The 16,482-nt window shown below is 40.0% G+C and overlaps 2 protein-coding genes and 1 long non-coding RNA gene across 3 annotated transcripts; 2 read left to right on the top strand and 1 right to left on the bottom strand.

Moving 5' to 3' along the window:
• Positions 1-6,900: 6,900 nt before the first annotated feature.
• LOC109429944 (NHP2-like protein 1 homolog) lies at positions 6,901-7,708 on the bottom strand. Its single transcript, XM_019705941.3, has 2 exons — positions 7,549-7,708; positions 6,901-7,427 (listed from the first exon to the last, which is right to left on the bottom strand). The coding sequence occupies exons 1-2, from the start codon at positions 7,549-7,551 to the stop codon at positions 7,047-7,049; spliced, it is 384 nt and encodes a 127-aa protein (XP_019561486.1). The 5' UTR covers positions 7,552-7,708; the 3' UTR covers positions 6,901-7,046.
• Positions 7,709-7,874: 166 nt separating this feature from the next.
• Positions 7,875-16,233, top strand: LOC109429943 (probable RNA polymerase II nuclear localization protein SLC7A6OS). Its single transcript, XM_019705940.3, has 3 exons — positions 7,875-8,344; positions 8,399-8,805; positions 15,354-16,233. Exons 1-3 carry the CDS (start codon positions 8,171-8,173, stop codon positions 15,910-15,912), a joined length of 1,140 nt encoding a protein of 379 aa, XP_019561485.3. The 5' UTR covers positions 7,875-8,170; the 3' UTR covers positions 15,913-16,233.
• LOC109398095 (uncharacterized) lies at positions 13,080-14,020 on the top strand. Its single transcript, XR_009997271.1, has 2 exons — positions 13,080-13,728; positions 13,794-14,020. It is a non-coding gene; the product is annotated as an uncharacterized LOC109398095 (long non-coding RNA).
• Positions 16,234-16,482: the final 249 nt, after the last annotated feature.

Raw genomic sequence — 16,482 nt, 5'->3', positions numbered from 1 at the left:
TGCACTGAAAAACAAGAAAACCCTAATTTGAGTATTTTTAAACTCACTTTTGAGTTCTTTTTTGCATCCTCTTTCATTCGCTCTCTTTGTTGTTGTCAAAGAGTGAATAGCAAAACAACCCAACTTTGAGAGTTCGATGCGGGAAGCCAAAATTGAGTAAGTGACATAGAACCTAAAGTTGAGTAAATTTAACTGACAGTTGAGTAAAAAAAACTTCGACTTTGGGCACAGACAAACAGACATACTACTCAAATCGAAATCATCGCACGATTTAACGGTCATTTTGAAAATATAGTGTGGTTCGGACTGTGCTCGCAAGTGTCATGGTGGCGCTGCTGTGCCACCATCACCTCTCAATTTCGGAGAGAAATGAACGCGACGCCGATCAATGTTTACATAAAATGACTCAATCATGAACCTCCATTCATGTTTTATGAATGGATGACGCCTCGGGGGAGTCGTCACCTGCAAAATTGTTACATCGAGCCGAGGGAAACAACACCTGCGAATGAATGCTTCGGATTGAGCATTATAGAGGGTGCTAGTGAGATGCCAAACAATGTTTTTGAAGCAATTTTCTTCTAAGTAATGTGTCTGTTTGTCTGTGCTTTGGGTACTTTGGCCGAATACGCCTAAATGCAAACTACCTACCACAACATCAACTCAAAATTGGCTTCCCGCATGCAACCTCGAAGTTGGGTGGATTGAACTCACTTTTGGGTACTTTTGTTTCTCCGTGTGTATGCATGCGCTCAAAACTTTCGACAGTTATCACCACGCGTCGAAGTCGAACGCCGCGGCCTAACATCGAGCAGCTGCGTAACGTAGAAGTGGCTCAAGACTACGCGCAGCAGTTAGCAGTGGCCCTACCAACGGAAGAGCAGCTTGGCGCAGCTACACTTGAAGATGGCTGGAGGGACATCCGATCCGCCATAGAACCACAGAAACGACTGGTACGATGGCGAATGTGAACAGTTGAAAAACAAGAAGAATGCAGCATGGGCGAGAATGCTGCAACACCGTACTAGAGCGAATGAGGCACGTTACAGACAGGCGCGGAACAGGCAGAACTCAGTCTTCCGGATGAAGAAGCGCTAGCAGGAAAAACGAGATCGCGAAGCGATGGAAGAGCTGTACCCTCAAGTAATCACAGTGCTGAAGCCTTATTACATGCAGATATACGGTGTATTTAGTGCAATCATTACTTTACATGCAAACTTAAGGTTGATTTAAAGTGGAAGTGGGCAATTATAGAATCAAATTAGGATTATACTGGTATAATCTTGAAGCAGTCGCATAATTGCCCATTTCCACTTTAAATCAACTTTAAGTCTGCATGAAAAGTAATGATTGCTCTAAGTACACCGTATATCTGCATGCAATAAGGCTTCAACACCGTGGTTACTTGGTACACTTATAAACAATAACATCGATATCGTATTTGCGGCCATGGTACATCTATACAACATACAGGTAGTCTCGATTACGAAGGGTGTTGATTCAACAGAAATCACAGGAAAAATCCCAGGAGAGGTATTCTTAGAGGGATGGTAGAAATCTCAGCTGAAATCCTAGGAGGGATTGCTTCAGGAAGCTATACAATAATTTCTAGAGAAACCCCACCAGTAATGCCTGTGGGAATCCGAAGAAAAAATCTTTGGAATACCTGGAGAAGTCCCTGCAAGAACCGGTAGAGGAATTCTGGAAGAATCTACAGAGAACGCCCTGAAGAAATCGCAGCAGGAATTTCTGAAGAAATCTCAGAAAGATTTCCCGGAAGAATTCCAGATAATTCTAGGATAAATTGGTATAGGAATCAATAGGAGAATTTTTGAACGTATCATAGTATGAATTTCTGTAGGAATTGCTGGAAGAACCGTAGGAGGAGTTGTTTGAGGTATTCTTGGAAGCAGATCAAAAGGAGTTTATGCAAGAATTCCATGAGAAATTTCTGGAGGAATCTTTGGATAAAATCTCTGGAGGAATTCCTGGTAGAATCTCCGGTGGAACTTCTGAACGGATCCCAGGAAGATTGTCTTGAATAAACTCACCAGGAATTCCTGAAGGAACCCCAATAGAAATTTTTAGAGGAACCCATAGAAGAATACCGAGAAGTATCATAGTAAAAATTAAAAAAAAAAAATCCAAGGAGAAATTGCTGGATCAATCTTTGCAGAAATTTCTAGTATGTAGGGTAGGGCGGGGCAAGATGGGTCGCGGGGCAAGATGGGTCAGTGCCATTTCCGGGCGCATTACTCATGTTTTGATTATGGTAATAATTTTGTTAGATGACCAGCATGAATATACAAAAGTTTGGGGCATTGATTGAAAAATTATTCACTCTCATTGGGAATAAAAAATAAAATGGTTTTTAGCCGTTTTTCTTATGCGATACATTCCATATAATCTCCATATAAACGGTCGCGGGGCAAGATGGGTCACCTTCGATTTTGAACGTATTTTTGGAGCATTCAAAAGTTATTTATTTTTTATTACAAGACTATCTCATAAATGACTTCAATCAAGCGGAATGAACGCTCAAAATTATTACATAAAATTATGATATTTTTTTAGTAAAAACATCGATTTTCAAGTCGCCTTATAGGACCACTCAAATCGTAAAGTTTTTTACATTCCAAATAAATTTATAAAATGTTTACTAGCAGCTCTTGTTTACTCATTATGGATATGGAGCATATATGAATGCGGAACAAATCTTATATTTTGACGTTTTTCGTTGAGAAAATGTGAATTACTTAAAAGGTGACCCATCTTGCCCCGCCCTTTTTTCACGGCGCAAAATCGATCACTTTTTAAAACTGCTTGTTTAACATCATATTTTGTATTTAATGAACTTTTTATCGACTTTTAGCATAGCTAACTAGTGTATTAAAGAGTAGCGGACGAATACAAACCAATACGATTTGTATTTACAAAGTTATGGTGATCCATCCTTAGGTGACCCATCTTGCCCCGCCCCACCCTACAACCCCATTAGGACTGCCTGGAAAATCCTTGGAGAAATCCCTGGTAGAACAACCAAAGGAACTTCTGGAAGAATTCCAGGAAGATTGCCTGGAAAGATCTCAGCAAAAAAACAGGACAAAGCTCTAGAATAATCCGTAGCATAATTTCAGAAGTACCACAGACATAATTTCTGGAAGATGAATGACTGGAAGAACCGCAGGAATTGCTTGAGGAATCCCAGCTGTAATATCTGGAAGAATTCCTAGCATTCCGGGAGGTATCATAGAAGAAATTTCTAGAGAAACCCTAGAATGAGGAATGTCGGGGGTATCCTAAGAGAAGTTCCTCTAATACATGTCTGGAGATACTTACAATTCTGCTAGAAAGAATCGGTGGAAGAATACTGGAGGAATTCCTGATGGAATCGCAGGAGGAATTTCTGGAGGAATCTCCGGAACATTTCCCGAAAGTATTACAGCAAGTATGTATGCCGGGAGAAATCCCTAGAGGTATGTCTGAAGGAGTCCTGATCAGAATTGCTTGAAGAATTCCAGCTGAAATTCATGGAGGAAGTTCTTGGAGAAATCCCCTGTGGAATTTCTGGAAGAAACTCTGGAGAAAGTCCTGGATTTTTAGAGAAACCCATAGAAGAATATTGAGAAGTATCATATCCTTTTCTATTACGATTGGTGTTTTTCGGTGACGCAACCGGTGACGTCACCGAAAACACCAATCGTAATAGAAAAGGATAACGTAAACGGTGATCAAAACAACCATAAGAGAGAAGTATCATAGTAAAAATTTCAAAAAAAAAAAAATCCAAGGTGAAATTGCTGGATCAATCTTTGCAGAATTTTCTAGTATGTACATGTACAACCGCTTTAGGACTGCCTGGAAAATCCTAAGGAAAGTTTATTGATGAAATATAGGAAGGAATCCATAAAGGAAACCTAGAGAAATCGCTGTATGAATAGATAGAGGTACTTCTGGAGGAATCCATGTTGAAGTATGTTGATTGTTCTTACCCATATCCAAAATGCCAAAACGTACACCAGGTATATAAGTAATTCCGAGTGTGCTAAGTATTGTTCAAATGTGCCATTGATAAATATAGGAATTATTGTGTGAAGTTTTAAATTTTAGGTGACTTTCAAGAAAAAAAATCAAGGGTGTGCCAAATTTGTTCTAGGGGGTGCCGGGCACCCCTGGAACCCCCCCCCCCCCCCCCAGCTACGACAATGAATGCAACTCCGATTATCATGAAACTTGGTGGGTTTGTAGTTCATCGAAAATAATAAGCGCTTGCACGCTGACGTCATCACTGTCTCCTTCTCTTTCTTTCCTTCGGCGTCGGTCCATAAAGCCGTCCTTGCCCTCAAAAAAAATTTGAGGGCAATGTTTACAAATCGTATGGGAATTCGATGAGGTTATGTTTTTGATGCAAGCCTCTATTAAACCCGTATTTTTTATTTCGTCATTAGGGTGACCGATTTTCAGATAAGGTGGTCCTAATAATCAAAGTTTTTTAAAACTAAAATTTTTCAAAAAATCATAACTTTTGAACCGGTTAACCGATTTTTAGTTTGAAAGCTATTGTATTCTAGTTTTAAGGAAAAATACGTTGAATGAGCCAAATTGTGTTTTACACTGCGTGTCACTTCATTCGAGTCGAGATTTCTCACCTCAATTTACGACTCCGACTTTTGTCACGTCACTCCATTCGCAGAATCAGCACAAACATGTGTGTATTTTGAGAACGTTCATGGAAGGTTTTCTAGATGAATGCTTTGAAAAATTTCTGGAGGAATCTTTATGAAAAAAAAACTTAAAGAGATTCGTAGATGAATTTCTGGAACATCTAACAATCTATGCAAGAATTTTTAACAGGAACTCTTGAAGTATTTTCATAAGGATTCCAACATTTTTGGAAGCTATCCGCGCAAGACTTTCTTAATCAGTTCTTGGAGAAATGTCTGGAGGACATTTTCAAATCTGAAGGAATCCCTAGAAGATTTTGCGTGAAAGAATTTCTGACTGAACTTTTTTAGGATTTCCTGGACGGATTTTTTTAAGTAAATCTACGAGGATTTTCCAAAGAAGTCCCTAAAAGAATTTCTTTAACAACTCCTGGGAGTTTTTTTCCGGGGCACAAGAAAGATTTTTAAATGATTTAGGATTTAAATGAATCCTAGGATGGATTATAGCAAGGGTCCATGAAAGAATAATCGAAAAAGCTGTGGAAGTTTTTTCAAAGTAATCCTTGGAGAAATTTGTAAAGAAATCTCCGGAGGAAAATCTGGAGATATTTCTGAAGAATTTATTAGTCGAATTTATAATAAAACCAATAAGGAAGATTCTCTGAAAGAATCCCTCGAAAAAAATGAGAAGGATTTCCTAGGGCAGTTTCTATAGGAATACTTGCAGAAAATTCCCGAATGGATCTCACATTTGTTTTATTTTAAATGAGTCCCTGGAGGAATTTCTAAAGATATCCCAGGAAGTTGTTCTGACAGAAAATAAGATTTTCAATAAAAAAAAATCTTAGGAGATTATTTTGAAATAAATCCTTGGAAGATCGTTTGAGAGAAAGAGAATGCTCAAAAGAAAACATCTAGAAAAGTCTCAAAAAAATAGGGGTAGATCTTTGAGGGATTTTTTTTTGGAGAAACCCCTGGAGGAATTTCTAGATTTGTAGAAATTCTAGAAATTGGAAGTTTCTGTAGAGATTTCTGGTGAAATCCTTGGAAGAATTTCCAAAGTAACCCCGGTACAAATTTTTGAAGGAACTTTTGAGATATTATCTGTGGAACTCTGGAATAATTTCTGAAGGCATTGCTGAGAGTTTTATTAAAGAAATCTCTGGAGAAATTTCTTAATCAATGTCTAAAGAAACTTCTAAGGGAATCTTTGAACGATTTTTTGAAAGAATCACTGGAAGAATTTCTGTTTAAATTGACATTTTTTTTTTTTTTGAAAAAGGAGGAATTTCATAAGTAAATAATGCAGTTGCAGATGCTTTGAAAGAATTCGTTGTAGAATAAAAGGATTTTCTAAACAGATTCCTGAAGAAAATTTCCGAATGAATCTATGGAAAATTTTTTGAAAGAATCCGTGGAAACTATGAGGGAATTTTTGGCCGAATATCGGACGGAAATTTGTTCGATTATTTTGAAGAAAGTTTTTCAGAAAATGTATGAAGATTTTTTGAAAAAATTTTGTAAAGGTATCTCCAATAGATTCTCCAAACGAATACCTAGCGAAATTTCTGAACAAATATCTGGTTTGATTTGAGAAGTTTGAATGCCCACGCTTCGTGGAGCTAAGGTCGAGTATGCGGGAGATATCACTCCTGACAACATTGTTGAAAGGATGTGTTGTGTACCGGGGCGGACAAGTAGGATTCCGTTACTTTCACGGTTCGAATCGTACTTGAGCAAGGTACAGAGATAATGGCGGGCCGACCAACAGCAACTTGAGTTGCCCCCCCCCCCCCTTTTCCATCCGCGATGTTGAGTCCAACGGGCAGTTTACAGTACTAGCCAGGACTCCTGGAGGACCCAAGCAACTGGTGAAACGCTTTACCAATACTCATGCGTATCGCGAGGCTAAGGAAGAGAGAATGAGTTTTAAGTGGTTCGAAACCCACACAACCCGAGGAACCACCTCTTAGGTATCTGATCAGTAGTTTCTATAAAAAAGAAGCTAAATATCAGAACATGATATTCGACAAACTTGTAGCGATGCTCAAAACTATTTTGAAAGGAACGACAAAACCTACAACATGAACATTGAAGTATCAACACTACTTTTCCTGAAGACTAAGAATTATATGACAATTCCAGGTTCTTTTTCCAGGTAGATCCCCTAATATCTCAAATTAACGCACCTACTCTAGAGCAAAAATGTGATATGCATTTATCAAGAACCTGCACATTGCTTTCACAATCATTTATTAGATTTTTGAAAATAAAAATCTATTAGGTATCCTATTACCATTCTCGCGTTCCGTTGAAAATGCTAATATTAAAATATTTGTACACTTTAGTCGTAGGTAGATCATTGTGGTGAGAGATGCGACCTTAGACCAGCAAGCGTTCGATCTCCTGCTGAATGGTGACGATCTGCGACTTCAGCTGCGAGCCCTCGTTGATCGTGACCGAGCAGGCCACAATGGGCCGGGACACCCCACAGGCTCGTCCGAGCGCCTGCTTCGAACGCACGAACACGTACGGGACGTTCTTGTCCTCGCACAACAGTGGCAGATGCAGAATGATCTCCAGCGGTTCGGCATCGGCGGCCATCACGATGAACTCCGACAGGCCACGGTTCAGCGTTTTGGTGGCCTCGTTGGCACCACGGCGCAGCTGCTTGTAGTTGACGGCTTGCTGGATCAGGGTCATGATTTTGGAGGTCAGTGCCTGGTCCGCTAGCGGGTAGGCCTTTGGGTTGACTTCCTCAGTCTGTAAGGGGAAATATGGAGCATGTTTTAGTGAGGTTATGTTTACACATTTTGAGAACGTTTGTTTTTATGAGAATTTCGTCGTTCTACCAGATTTTTCACCGCAATCGTTTTATACTTACCATTTTGATGCAGTGATTGTAAACGTTTCTTGATGAGAATGAAAAATTGAGGATTTTTATAGGTAAACTTTACAAATTCAAAGCCTCGGCATGTAGCTTCATTGGCCGCCTTCAGAGCAATGAGTGTTTACCTCGTGCGGTGCGCGATTGAAATTTCCTCTCAGCTGTCAAACAGCGGTGGGGTGTTGGTCGTCAAAGTCGAACTATAAAAGGAAGTGAACACTGCCGCCCTGTCTGGCAGATGCATTGAAATATTTCAAACTAGGGTTTCCTCTGTCTCTTTGAATTAAATTTAGCGTGTAAAAAATTATACAAGATTAGAAAATGTCAAAATCGCGCGAAACAAAACAAAAAATCAGTGAGCAGGTTTGTTGTGCTGAGCAGCAAAGGGATTTTTATCAGCTTTGCTCGGTAAAATTTAAGTTTAAAGTTGGATAAATTCAATAAAATAAAGTTAGGAAGACTACAAAGTGTATAGACTATACAATCCCAAAAGTGTTTCGTCGGTGGTTCTGGATCGTCCCAATCTACTGACGCACCCCATGGTCTTGGATGTGATCTAACCTCATTCGTATAAACAAAAGACCGAGATTCCTGGAACTAGACTGTTATCGTTAGAATCATGGCAGCTGTAATCCGACTGAAGAGGCGAGTGGACGAAGACCCGCTGGATGCTTTTGTGTTGAACTGTAAGCGACAGCGGACTGAGTTGCCGGACCCCAATCGAAATGCTGCTGATCCGGAACCCACCGGAGAAACTTCGACAGTTTTGAAATTCGCCGGAACATTTACAAAGGTAAGTGGCCGCTTACACGTTTGGAAGACATTCGTCACATTATTCTCCTTCCAGTCGGATAACATCTCCTCGCACCTTCGGCTCTCGAAGGACGAAGCCAAGGAGGCCATTTCCCGGGTGCATCGACCGAAAAATGCCGTCCGGAATCGAGAGGCCTCGCGGCAAAAGGCACAAAACAGCCGCTTCCGGATCGTCAACTGCACCCGATCACTCGGCGAGGTGGACGGAGTCGAGGGGGCGACCATCGTGGACGTGGAGAGGGACATCGTTGCTGCGGCAGCGGTTGCAGGACCTTCGAAAAATGCCGCCGAGGAAAGCAGTTCGACGAATGGTGTGGAGCAGAAGCGACCGGAGGATGTGCCAGCGGCGGAACAGGACTACGTGTACGATCTGTACGTTGCGGACGAAGCCCAACAGCAGTTGCACATCCCGTACATACCGGACAATCTGGACGACATCAGGTTGGTGCTGGTTGAAGACTTGTTCTACACATTTTTCTCGTACATTTGAAAGTGCGCACAGTGGGACGATCGACTCGGTCTATTTGAATTTAGGCATAAGTTTCGTATTCATCAAACTTGAGATTTTTCTTAGATGTTAGTTTCTCTGTACATTAGCGTATACTTTACTTTCTACACTAGTTATTAGTTCAGCAAAATTACGTAGCTGTATCTCGAAGGTGTCTGTTTTGACTATGGATACCGTGCATTTATGATATAAATATAGAGAACAAATAATTCAATGCTTTTCTTCGATGATGAAAAGTATTTGCTGATAAAATTCTAAATAGGTTGTGTATTTTATTTTTATAAATCATAGAGAAATTGAGAAAATTGAGCACGACGCTTTTGTCCATTGGAGGTCAAGTATTGAATTATTTTTTCTTTATTTGAAAGTATGTTCAATTTTACGAGATCTGTTCCGGACTAAATTTAACCAGTCCGATGTAGCAAAATCTAAAAACCATTTATATAAAAAATGTATTTTGGATTCAGCGGGATTTGAACTGGAGACCTATCGATTCCAAGATCTAACGAACCGCAGTGGGAACACAATGGGAAACCTCATCTCAAAAGTGGTAAAACTGTATTTTTTATTCAAGTATAATGCTTTGCACGGTTAACTGAACTGATAGTAATTTTAATGGACTGCATATTTGTAACATTTTTTGCTGGTATTGAATTACTAGCCGTGGGTATCCACTTATCCGCGAGCGATAATGGCGGCGGCGGGCATAAAAAACCGATTCGAATTTTGACGTTTCGTGGGGATCGCAATCGGTTGGCGCCATCAAACGGTGGGTGAAGGGGTGAGGAGGAGAATGAAACTGTTTTGACTTTCCCCCATGAAACGTCAAAAACCGAACCGGTTGGACAAGCCCGCCACCGCCATTACCGCTCGCGGATAAGTGGATAACCATCAAACCACACATACTTAAGGTGAAACAGGATGCCGTGTTATTTTTCCTATCTTCCCTCTGTTTCTAACAATTTGCCTCGCGATTTTGAAGATGGTAATCTCGAGTTCTATCGCACTGAAGATACTAAAAAATAATTAGCAAGATAGGTTTTTGTTGCAAAATATGAAGTAGAATCTGAGATTAGGTACCATCTTAAGGGCTATTTGCAGTTCAGAAGTAATTTTTCGGCATATCTTGATGCATGCGAAATTCCTTGCCTGAATCGCCAAAGAAACCGTTTTTCTGCGATCGTAGTACGCAGTTGCGAAGGAATGACAATTCAAATGGCAGTCTCTGTAGAAAGTTTCTACCAGGAATCGGCCAAAAAATTTATTGAGCGATTCCTTTTTACACTAAACTGGGCTTTAATAGCAACAGAGCAATGGCGAATATTTCCTCGACCTATGCCTAACTGAAATTTATGCCCAGCGATAAAGTTAGAGATCAGATGCCTCGAACGCCCACTGGTCTATATATAGATCAGTAACTTGCGATTACCGTGGGGAAATGAGGCATGTTGAAAGACTAGTGTCTTTTCTTTAGTAAAGTTTTTTAGAAGGTCAGAGACTCCGATAGTACGTAAGTTAAGTGCGGAGTCTTCGTCAAAGTTGATCAAGACATCATGAGCTGTCCGATAATGAACTGGTTCCCTTATTAAGCATGTGGCTCCCATTTTCATCCTATGAAAAACAAAGGATTGATGCACTGTTTGTTTTGTTTCTTATTTTTTCTAATTTTTGTTAGAAGTGAGCACCATGAAAACAAAAAGAATGGAATCAATCGGTGCCGTAATCGCTTGTTTTTGAATAGCATGGATATGGGAGCGTGACATTATTGACACATACACTATTTCTTAAATCGCTCGTTTGCCCAAACTTCTCAAAAGGCAAGATTTTTGTTTAAACGATATTTCCACCAATATTCAACCGATTTTGATGAAATTTGTATGGTATTAATACGCACTATTCCTGGTGAAAAAAACAGTCATCTACCATTTATTCGTTCCGAGATCCTTACGAGAATAGCTCTGAGTTCCCCTCAGAATCTCTGCTTGGAATTCCTCCAGGAATTCCTTCCGTGATCTCAGAAATTATTCAGGATTGCTCCAGGAGTCCTTTCTAAGATACCTGCGGGAGTTCCCCAGATAATATTCTAGGAGTTCTCCAGATTCCTCCAGAGATTCCTTCTCTATAAATTCCTTCCAAGATTCCAGCCGAAGATTCCTATGAAATTATTCTAGAAGTTCTTTCAGGGATTCCTTCACGAGTTTCTTTTAAGATTTCTCCAGAACCTTTTGGAATGTCTTCAGATTTTTTTTTCTAGGAAGAAACCTTGGGGCAAGACAGATACAGCGAGAGTAACTCTGTTATCAAAGTGTTGCTCAGAATTTCTCTGGGTAGCTCTGGAGGCTTGTAAACATTCGACATTTTTCAGTATCTTCGTTTTGTTGCCGCGGTCGTCTGTTAGCCTGCTTTGCTACATTCGTGCGCTACCGTCACTTCTTACTTTGTGTGCACGAGCGGTAGAACGAAGATCAATAAACATAAAAACAATCAAATCAACGTCGTCTGACACGATGACATTTGTCTAATTCTAGCTTTTCGCATAGATTTCAGCCGATTTCGATTATGACTGTTAATATAAGTTTGTTTTTGCTTGCTTAATCGAATACGAAACACACATATGGCCAAACAAGCTCTCATTATGGAAAAAACAAGCATAACAAAACCCGAACCGTCTCCCGAAGACGCTATCGTGGTCAAGTGCATTCATTTGACATTTTTGTTTCCTGCGGTAGTTTGATCGCTTGTGTTGCGAATGTTGGAGACAAAGGAAGCTAAATTTCGACGAAAAGGTGTCAATGACTGTAATCGCTAACAAGACTGCCTGGATCACTCTGGTTTCCCGAAGAAACTATTGAGTAAATCTCAGAAATCGCTCGTGTAGAAATTCCCTCCAAAAACTGCGGGAGGTATTCCTTAAGAAATTGTTGGAGGAATTTATAAGGAACTCAAGAGCAAGTCTTGGAGTACTTCCATTAAGAATAAAACAAAACTTCTGGAGTATTTCCATGAGAAAAAAATAAGAAACTTCCAGCATAAATTTCAGAATACCTATGTAAACTGCACGAATTCCAGCAGGAAATCCAGCAGGAATCCCAGAAGAAGTTCTTGGAGGAACCCCGGAAGGATATCTCGGTCCCTGATGAATTATTGGACAAATCTTAGAAGGAGCTCCTGGATGAACCTTGACTTATTTTCCAGGAGTTTGGAAGTCCTGAAAAATTCTGGAAAGAACTTTTGAAAAATTCCTTGTAGATACCCCGGGTGAAATTTCTGAAGAGGTCCCTGATGCTACTCCTGGTGTAATTTTAGAAGATAATCCTGGAGACATACCAGAAGGAACTATGAGAGAAACCCATAAAGTTACTCCTAGATACCTAGACTGCCGTGAATCACATATCAGTCTCATCTTTGCTGGATTTCATATGCAAATGGGACAGATATGCGATTCACGGCAGTAGATACCTAAGGAGTTCCTGGAGAAATCCCGAAAGAAGTTGCTGGAGAAAGAATTTCCCAGATAAATCCAATAAACACTTACTGGGGAAATTCCAAAAAAGAATTCCCTGAGGATTCACATACGAAACGCCCAGAGAAAAACTAGAGGAATCCCATAAAATTCTATCTTAGAGAGAACTCCTGGAAGAACTCAATCACGAATATTAGAATGAATTCCTGTAGAAATCATTGAAGGAACTTTTGTAATGATCCCGGAAGGAGTTCCTGAGAGAATCCCCGAATAAATATCTGAGTGAACCTCAGATACTTGAGAAATCCCGGTTGAAATCATTGGAGAATGGTTCGAATCTTAGAATCTTAGAAAACACCTCTGGAGAAAACCCTGAAGGAAATCCTAGAAATCTTAAACCCTGCAAAAAAACATAGAGCGATTTTTTGTAGAACTTTTAATGAAAATCTCAAACACATTTTATGATAATTCCCGGCCCACTCCTGGTGGATTTTCCGGTGAAACACCTGTAAGACTTTCAAGAGGACTTTCTGCGAAACCCCAAAGGAAACCCTTCGTACGGAATGCCAAAAGATTTACAACAAAAAATCCTCCGTAGATCTTCATCAAATTCCCAATAAATTTCCCGTGAAGCTTTGTCCCAGTATATCCTCTAGACGTTCACAAGGTAACCGTCAGAATTCTTCTCGCCGTAGTCCGAACTCAAATAGCGCAAAATTTATAATCAGTATTTAACCATACACAGAAAAAAATTGTATGGTATACGTGAACACAAAACTGTGTTCAAATTTACCATGACCAATTATGTTATTAATAACAGACAGTAAGGTTCATTTAACCGATTTGTTGTGAGAAATACTATGCCTCATATGAAAACTTCGAAGTGGTGATGACTACGTTTTGTAGTTAAAAATACTATGCACTTTAGGTATCAAAAGTACTACTTTTGTAGTAAAATTAACTATGCGCGTAGTAAGCATTAAGCGTTGCTACCATGACGTACTTTTTCTACCATGTTTCTGGTCAACTCAAGCGTATTGTACCGACGTTTTTCAGCTGACAATTTTTTCGCTCAAAATTTACCACAAAAATGGTAATTTTCTGTGCTATTTGTCGAGGATTGACGTTTGGCCATTTTGTACACAAATAAGTGCAGTCGAATTCGTTTGCGCGCACTGTTTTCAATTATATTGATTAATTTAAACACAACCTAATGAATATTTCTTAAAAAGTGGGAAGCAAAAGGTGGAATAGTGGACGCAGACGTAAAGGTGAGTAAATATAAATTCTTTTATGAGGAAATTACTCTGAAAACTGTTTTCATTTCCCTCGCAGTTGAGGATCGTGGAATGAATTTCATCATAGACTTTTCTGGTTTCTATTCGCAACCAAGGTGAGTAGGTAAAACATGTTATACATCATTATAAATAATGATAATAGTAAAAATTTCCATTACAGAACCCTTAAACAGAAGATTGTTTTAAATATATACTTCTTTTTAATCGTCTAAAATGGATAAGAGGCGCCATACAGAGGCATCCGGCGGTACGATCAAGCTTCGACGGGGAATAGCCAGAATTTGAAGGTTACGTTTCTATGAGTGATTAGTAATTTATTACAACGTCTGAAAGCTGACATAAATACTCGCGAAAAATTAAGTAAATAAACTATGCATGACAAATGTACTATTTGATTTATATTTTAACAAAAAAAAGAACTGAACCAAAGGATAAGCGGAGCTAACTGCAAGCATGGTAAAATTTACTACGGCTAAAACCTCGTAAAATAATCTGGTTGATCTGACTACGCGCATGGTTAAAATTTGGGATCTGAAAATACTACAAACATAGTAAAAATACGGAGAAGCACGACATGGTAAAAATAACTGCATTCGTTGTTGCATTAATATCATAATATTGTCAGCTGAAAATTGTAGGCGCATTGCGCTCAACTTAACCCCCTGAAATGGTATTTTTTACCACAACATTTTTTTGCGTGTAGTTCTCGTTGTAATACAGTAGACGCTCGATAACTGCAACATGTTTACGTTTCACTTAGCGAACAAAATTCGATAACTGCAACGTCAGATAGGCGTCAACAATCCATCAACTGACGTTAAATGAACGCAAAATTCATTAGATTGTACATTTGGGCTAACTTGGCGCATCGTTTTGACGGATAGCGGTGCGATAACTGCAAATTTGCTGCACTTACCGGACTTGCAGTTAAAAAGCATTGCAGTTTGCACCAACCGAACGTCTACTGTACCATTAAAAGTTCCCCCAAAATCCCAGCGCAATGTTTCTCATCAGCATTTCCCTTGGAACGCTTAAAAAACAACTCCGTTGGAATCTCACTACAGTAGACATGTTGCATGTTGCATGTTGCAAAATGATGATTATTTCTGCACGAGTCATACATTTACCCAACGAGGCTTGTTGCATATGAAAATTATATTCTGTATAATTGTTGAATGATACCATTTTATTCTGGATTTCATTTTCAATCGCACTTTCTGAGGAAACGAACGAAATTTCTTCAAGTCCGAATCGTAAACAACAAGGCCACGATACGTCATCTTACAGCATCGTTTCGCTAACATGATGTCAGTTAAACAAATGTCAAAATTACTTGAGGAGGAATTTTGCTTGAGCGCTCTTCTTCGGAACAAGAAATATAGCTTATAAGTATGGAAATTACCCAAGCATTACCTGGGGCAGAATATACCGAAGCGATTAAATGCAATTGCGCACATCTATTAGCGTTCTCGCCCAGCTCCCCGCGATTATTTTTCTTTCCACAAATAATATACAATTATTTACGACTCGCGCCGAAAAAATAAATGACTATTTAAAGTTTTTGGATGCAATAAAAATTTGACCACGGTCACTCATCATTTTCCCCACAGTGCAAGCAAATTTCGCGATAGCCGATAAAACAGAACATCTAAATCTAAAAATAACTTCACCTTCTCTCCCTTGTTTGTTTTGCTCTTGTGCGTTTCGTTTGCCTTCACAGTGTTGCCATTTACGACGACCCGCTCTACTCGAGCCATCGCGGGCTGGGCGACCGGTCGGACGATTCGGCGGGCGAAGAATCGGAAGATTCCAACGACGAAAACAACTGGCGCAATGATTATCCGGACGAAGACGAGGACGTTTTCGGGGACTGCCAAAGTGTGGACGAGGACGACATGCGTCGGGCCGTGGAAGAGCTGGATCTCGAGGGAGACCGCGAGCTCTCGTCCGACGAAGAGGAAGATTATGGCGAGAGAGCGGATGGCAACAGTGGATTCGCCTACCCGGTGAACGACGACGTGCACGATAATTTGGATGATGATGATGGTGACGATGACGAGTACCGCGATGCCGATGACGACGGCGTAAATGTGAATGATGTCAATCGGTTTGGAACGGCTTACGCGCGGTACAAGGCTCGAATAATGAAGCAGTTTGAGAAGAAGCAGCGCGGGTCGGATTCGGAGGAATATGAATCGGAGATTGATGGCAGCGATGACTGCAGGTCGTCGTCGTCGACACGTGGGAGTGATAGTGATGATTTTGATTTGTATGATTAAAATGCTTGTTTAAGTATAATAAAGTATTCTATTCCATTTTCTAATTAATAACTAACTTCATGCTTTATGAAGAGGCTGATGATGACAGTTCCATGCTAGACCATCGTGTTCCTACATTGCTCGTAAGTAGGAGGACGTTGGTTCGAATCTCAATTCAGCTCAATTGCCTTGACTGGTTTCCTGTTTGGATGCTCATCACATTGCGTCTAAACTTTAGAAGCTTCAAGGTAGATCAATTCACCACATTCCATTCGTAACAGATGTGTCTTTCCCGCAAGGAGGCACCATATCACTTACGATTCCGACAGTGGAGAACATTTTTTGTTGTTTTTTGCTTCTCCCGTTTCAAGCTACAAATTCGATCGGCTTTGCGATCGCACACAGGCGGGTTTGCGTCGATAGCCGTGTGAAGCGGAAGCGTGCTTTGGGATCGATGCGTAGTGGGTTCAAATCCCATTTGTACCTCTCCCCCCCTCTCCCTTATATGTCATGGTAATTTAAGGCTATAATTACTGAATGGCAATCCTTGCTACTAAGTGTTCAATTTTAATCATTTCAATGATTCTAGTT

The sequence above is a fragment of the Aedes albopictus genome, chromosome 2, assembly GCF_035046485.1.
Source record: "Aedes albopictus strain Foshan chromosome 2, AalbF5, whole genome shotgun sequence".
In the NCBI taxonomy this organism is placed as follows: domain Eukaryota; kingdom Metazoa; phylum Arthropoda; class Insecta; order Diptera; family Culicidae; genus Aedes; species Aedes albopictus.
This window is presented reverse-complemented; position numbering and strand designations above follow the sequence as displayed.